General features: G+C 57.8%; 1 protein-coding gene across 1 annotated transcript in view; it reads left to right on the forward strand.

The window, feature by feature from the left end:
* Window positions 1-4,323, forward strand: part of Plbd2 (phospholipase B domain containing 2) — a 17,788-nt gene extending 13,465 nt beyond the window's left edge. Inside the window, exons 7-12 of the mRNA XM_004635942.2 lie at window positions 1,170-1,330; window positions 1,942-2,037; window positions 2,225-2,296; window positions 2,694-2,846; window positions 3,377-3,539; window positions 3,657-4,323. Of these exons, the coding sequence (XP_004635999.1) occupies window positions 1,170-1,330; window positions 1,942-2,037; window positions 2,225-2,296; window positions 2,694-2,846; window positions 3,377-3,539; window positions 3,657-3,824 (813 nt within the window). The 3' untranslated portion in view covers window positions 3,825-4,323. The remainder of the gene's footprint in view (window positions 1-1,169; window positions 1,331-1,941; window positions 2,038-2,224; window positions 2,297-2,693; window positions 2,847-3,376; window positions 3,540-3,656) is intronic.
* The last annotated feature ends 1,862 nt before the right edge of the window (window positions 4,324-6,185 follow it).

Genomic DNA, 6,185 nt, shown 5'->3' on the forward strand with positions numbered 1-6,185 from the left:
CACACACACACACACACACACACACCCCATGGTGAGTTGGGTGTGGTGGCACACACCTCCAGTCCCTGTACTCAGGAGGATCACTGCAAGTTTGTGTTTTTTTTTTTGAACCGGGGATTGAACTCAGGCCCTTGCGCTTGCCAGGGAAGCGCTTATTCCACTGAGCCATCTCCCCGGCCCTGGATCACTGCAAGTTTGAAGGCAGCTCACACTATAGAGCAAGACCCTGTCTCAAAAAAACAAAACAATAACAACAGCAAAATCACATTGTGAATGCTGCTATCATTTAGCTATTTTAGGTTTGGGGGTTTTTGTTTGTGGTACTGGTGATCGAACCCAGGGCGTTCACACAAAGCCACACCCCTAGCCCTTTCAAGTTATTTTTATAACCCATGTCATCAGGCCAGTGGTCCTCAGTGGGGGGTCGGTGTCCTTGGGGACACACCGGCTTTTCTGGAGGTCAGGAAGCCACAGTACAGAGTAAATTCATACTCAGCCCTGGTCCCACCTTCTTATTCCATGCCAGAGAAGACAAGGTCGACTGAACCTTCCTGGCTGATGACTGGACTTTGTAAAAAGAGAAGGCATTAGTTAGAAAATGTGCAGAAGTCAGACAGAGTCCCAGGAGAGCGTGGAGAAAGGGGCAGGAGCTGAGGACAGCGGCTTCATCTCAGGCTGCTGGTTCTGCTGGGTGAGGTGGGAAAGGGTGGGTTGGCTTGTGGGGGGTCCCTGGGAGAGCGGGCCAGGCTCTCTCCGAGCCTCGTCCCCAGGGAGAAGCTGCATGCACAGCCCTAGTCCCGCCAGTCCCCATGGAAGAAGCCAGGAGGAGCAAGTGCCTACGCCAGGACCAGGGTGTGAGGTGGCTTTTTTTTTTTTTTGTGGAACTGGGGATTGAACTCAGGACCCTGCTCTTGCCAGGCAGGTGCTTATTCTACTGAGCTATCTTCCCGGGCCCTGTTTTTGTTTTTGAGACAACATCTCCTATGTAGCCCAGGCTGGCCTCAGACTCATAGCGATCCTCCCACCTCAGTCTCTGAGTGCTGGGGTTAGAGGTGTGCACCCCCGCATCCAGTTTTGGGTGGGAGGTTTTAAGAAAGATCTATGAAGGGCCCACCTGAGAGCTGTAGGGATGGCACGCCTGCGAGGTGCAGCCCTGGCCTTGTCCCCAGGTCACCCTGGAGACCACCATCGGCAACAAGAACCCGGCATTGTGGAAGTACGTGCAACCCCAGGGCTGCGTTCTTGAGTGGGTCCGCAACACCGTGGCCAACCGCCTGGCTGTGGATGGTGCCAGCTGGGCAGACGTCTTCAAGAGCTTCAACAGTGGCACGTGAGTGACTCCTGGCCCTCCGTCTTCTTCCTTCAGATCTGGGCCCCAGGGGACCTTATGGTACCAGGGACACATGTCCCGGGCCCTCTGTAGCACCCCCTTCTTGCTCTGTGCATTGGAGACTGAGGCACAGGAGGGAAAGGTTTTGTGTCTACCCTATGCAGGCTCCTACCCTGGAGGTGGGGCAGGAAAGTCAGGTGGAGCACGAGGCTTCAGGGACAGCAGGAGAGGGACATGGAAGAGTCATGAGGGGCCGGGGAGATGGCTCAGTAGAATAAACACTTCCCTGGCAAGCGCAAGGGCCTGAGTTCAATCCCCAGTTCTGCCCCCCCCCCAAAAAAAAAAGAGAGAGAGAGAGAGGAAGAGTCATGAGTGAGCTGTTGGCCTGGCTGTAGAGCTAGTCATAAGGTGGTGGAGCTAGGAGCCTAGAGTGTGCTAGGACAGACAGACGGACAGACACCTGGAGGAAGGGGTCTGTTGGCTGCTGTGCCAGTGAGAGGGCTGCCTGGCCAGGTACCTGGGGTGCCCTCCGGGGGTGTCTTCTGGCCACACGGGGCTCTGGGGACTGGGCAGGGCCAGGAAATGTTCAGCCTCCTGCCTGGGCCCGGCAGGTATAATAACCAGTGGATGGTCGTGGACTACAAGGCATTCATCCCCGGCAAGCCCAGCCCGGGCAGCAGGGTGCTCACCATCCTGGAGCAGATCCCGTGAGTGTGGGCAGCAGGGTGTTGGATGGGTGCAGGGCTGGCAGGCCGAGACCCGAGCATGCATGCAAGGAGGGGTGCTGGGAAGGCAAGCTGGAGAGGGGCTAGGGTTTGGGGTTGGGGGTGCTGGCGTGGGGGCCAGAACTTGCAGAGCCCCTCTTCTGACCTGCCTGTCTCTCCTGGCTGTCAGGGGCATGGTAGTGGTTGCTGACAAGACCTCAGAGCTTTATGAGAAGACCTACTGGGCCAGCTACAACATCCCGTATGTGCCCTACATCCACCACTGCGCCCACCCACACAGGCCAGTCCTTCCCACTTTAGCAAGAGGGGTCCCAGCCACCGAGCTGCACCTCAACCCTCAGCAGTGCAGACAATGGCCTGTGACATGGGATGGCCCCACCCAACCCTGAGCGTGGTTCACGTCCAGATGCTGAGACCAAGTCCCTGAGAGAGGGTCAGCTCCCCACAGTCTGCAGCTGGGAACCAGCGCAGCCAGGATCCTAACCCAGGGCCCAGCCTCAGTTGCCTCCCAGGTCAACCCTAGCACAAATGAAGAACACCGTCGTCACCATCCTGGCCATTGTGGCTGCTGGTGATGATATTCTTGGCCATAGCCAGGCCTGACTGAGCTCTGTGGGGTGACCACCCTGTCCCCACAGGTCCTTTGAGTCTGTGTTCAACGCCAGTGGGCTGCAGGCTCTGGTAGACCAGTACGGGGACTGGTTTTCCTACAGCAAGAGCCCCCGCGCCCAGATCTTCCTGCGGAACCAGTCTCTGGTGCATGACGTGGACTCTATGGTGCGGCTGATGAGGTAGGGCTGCAGGCTCAGCGCGGAGCCCTTTGGAGACTGCACTGCTTGCCCGACCCTTGCCCCAGCTGGGGGCTAGCACTGGCGGTCACCATACTTAACCCTCCCACTACAGGGAGGATGCTGTGCACCCCTGAGCCACCATCCTGAATGGCCAGATGCCTGGCCCCAGAGACACAGGTGACTGCTATCCTGCAGACCTGCTGACTGCTATCCTGAGGAGTCCTTGTCTCGTGGGTGGCAGGACCAGACTTGTATAGATGCAGAGCAAGAGCCACCTGAGCCCCAAGAAATTTTAGCAAGGGACAAAGTGGGTGCCTTGCCTGGCGTGGGTGGGGCTCCGAGGGCTTCTCTGGGGCAAGTGCTGATCTGAGAGCGGAAAGATGAGGGGAGCATGGCTAGGCAGGGGTCAGTGGAGAAAGGCCAAGGTCAGGGCCATGGCTGTCAAGGTCATAAATGTCAGCATGAGGGTTTTGGCCCCTCCCTGGGCACCTTCCCAGGATAACTGGTGTGTGCTCCCTTCCTTGCTCCAGGTACAACGACTACCTCCATGACCCTCTGTCGCAGTGTGAAGCCTGCAGCCCGCAGCCTAATGGGGAAAATGCCATTTCTGCCCGCTCCGACCTCAACCCAGCCAACGGCTCCTACCCCTTCCCAGCGCTGCGCCAGCGCTCACATGGGGGTATTGATGTGAAGGTGATGCCCCACCAGGAGCAGAAGTGGGGCCCTGAGGCCACGTTGGGGCGGAGTCTGGGCTTCCAGGATTGGGCAAACATGGGTCCCCATTCAGCCTCCTACTTTTCTGCCCCCCAGGTGACCAGCATGTCGCTGGCCAAGGCACTGAGCCTGTTGGCTGTCAGTGGCCCCACGTGGGACCAGGTGCCCCCGTTCCAGTGGAGCACCTCGCCTTTCCAGGACCTGCTGCACATGGGCCACCCTGACCTCTGGAAGTTCGCCCCCATTGAGGTCTCGTGGGACTGAGGCACCTCTCGCCTGCTGCCTTGCTGCCGGCCCCGCCCTGTGGAGCCCTGGCAGGCCGCACTGCCTGCCCGCCGCCTGGCTCTGCCGTCCACCAGCCTGAGCTGGGGTCTGCCTGGGAGGTTTTCTCCAAGGTGAGACCAACTCAGTGTCAGTCCTGAAGAGCATGGGCCATCCCTACCCCTGCTCTGCTGTGCTGTCTCTGCCATCCCCCCATGTCCTGCTGGTCACCAGGGCATGCTGGGGTCCCCACCGCACCCCAGGAAGCAGACTATACCTCTGGATGGAAACTTGAGTACAACCGAAACCAAAGTTTCTGGCCATGATGGCCAGAGGGTCCTGAGTGCCCGTCTCCCTGCAGGGCTAGCAGGAGTGTCGCGCTGAGCTCCCACCTCTTGTCCTTGCCCAGTCTGGTCTGCCCCTGGCCTCTGGGCAGCACCTGCAGACCCCACTGTAAGAACTGAACCGCAGATTGTGTCACCATTAAACACAGGAGGCTGTGGCCGAGTGTGCTCTTGGGGAGGCGGGTGTGGTCTTCTCCGCATGGGCTCTCACTGTCTGCTGCGTGTAACCTGTCCGTCCTGCTGCCTGGCAGTCTGTACCCATGGGCCAGCCTGTCCGCTGACCCACCGCCCATCTGCAGTCACCGATCCATCTACCCATTTATCCATCATCTATCCATGTATTTTCTACCCGTCCATTTTTCTGTCCATCTGTCCATACCATCTACCTATCCATCCATTCACCCACCTACCCATCAATCCATCTTCCCACCCATCTATCCACACCACCCATGCACACATCCATCTGTCCATTCCCATCCATCTTCCATCCATCCACTTATCCATCTGTCCATTTAATTTTCCACCCGTCCACCTTTCTGTCTACCTGTCTGTACCATCCATCCATCCCCCATCCATCATCCATCCCTTACCCATCCCCCACAATCCATCCCCCATCCATCCATCCATCCATCCATCCATCCCTTACCCATTCCCCATCTATCCCTCCATTCCCCCATCTATCCCTCCCCCATCCATCCCTTACCCATCCCCTATCCATCCATCATTCATCCTTCATCCATCCCCCATCCATCTATCCAGCCATCCCCCATCCATCCATCCATCCATCCATCCATCCATCCATCCATCCATCCTCTCCTCATCCATCCAGTCACCCATATCTACTGTCTGTCCACTCATCCGTACAGGCACCTGCCTGTCCACCCACTGAGCCCATTATCCACCCCCCACCCACCCTAGGTGCTTACGGGTGCCCACTGTGTTCTTGGTCGGATTCTAGGGCCCTGTAACCCCTAAGATCTTAGTCCCACTGTGGGGTGCAGATCAACAGCATTTCTTCCTGGCCCCATGCACAGCCTGCCTTGGGAAAAGAATCCCTGTGCTCTGTGCTCAGAGGGCAGAGCACTCAGCCCTGGAGCCAGACCTGGCTTCCCATCCAGCCTCCACCTCTTATTAGCTATGATGCAACCGCTGTGAGCCCCACTTCCCTCCCCTGTAACATGGCGTGAGGATGGGGAGGATGGTCTCTGGCCATGGGCTGAGGGCCCCGTGCCACGTGTGTGGCCCTCGTGGGCCCTCCAGGCACCAGCCGTCTCATTAGTGCATCCTTGCTGCACCTGAGTACCTGCCAGCTGCAGTGTGGTGTCCCAGGAGGCTCAAGTGAAGTGCGCTGTCCCTTCTGTGACAACCTTAGCCCAGGAGAGCTGGTAGAGGCCGGTGAGCGCTGAGGAGAAAAAGCATGTTAGAAGCCAGGATTGTTATTTCTCACTACATTTGTGAGGTGTGATTGAGAACTATGAGTTTTCTTTTTCTTTGCCTCCCTTTCTGAGAAACGGTCTCACTGGAGTTCAGACTGGCCTTGAACTTACTATGTAGCCCAGGCTGGCCTGAAACTTGTGGAGATCCTCCTGCCTCAGCCTCCTGAGTGCTGGGGTCACAGGACTGTGTCACCACACCTCGTATTAATAGAGAATGTTTAAATAAAAACAAAAAGTATTACAGTGAAAGACGCCTCGCCACTCGTCCCCCTCAGAGTGCTCCCCTTTGCTGCAAACACACCTCTCGCATAGTTCTGCCCATTTTCTGAAGCAGAGCTGGAGCTCTCCTGCCGTGGATGTCTGTCGCTGTGCTGTGGCTGCTCGGCGTCCTGAGTGGGTTCACGTTTGCCTCGTGGTCCTTTTGCCTTTGGGAAGAGCCCCAAGTCCAACGGTGCCAGCCCCCCAGAACAAGGGGATGATGCCATGCTGTAGGGCCTTTCATCTGACAGGGACGGCCTCAGGCACGTGGGCTGGTGCAGCACGTGGTGCTGGGGCTCGAACCCCGGCCCCTGCGCTTGCCTGAG

This window comes from Octodon degus, unplaced genomic scaffold (assembly GCF_000260255.1).
Source record: "Octodon degus isolate 3935 unplaced genomic scaffold, OctDeg1.0 scaffold00076, whole genome shotgun sequence".
NCBI classification, from domain to species: domain Eukaryota; kingdom Metazoa; phylum Chordata; class Mammalia; order Rodentia; family Octodontidae; genus Octodon; species Octodon degus.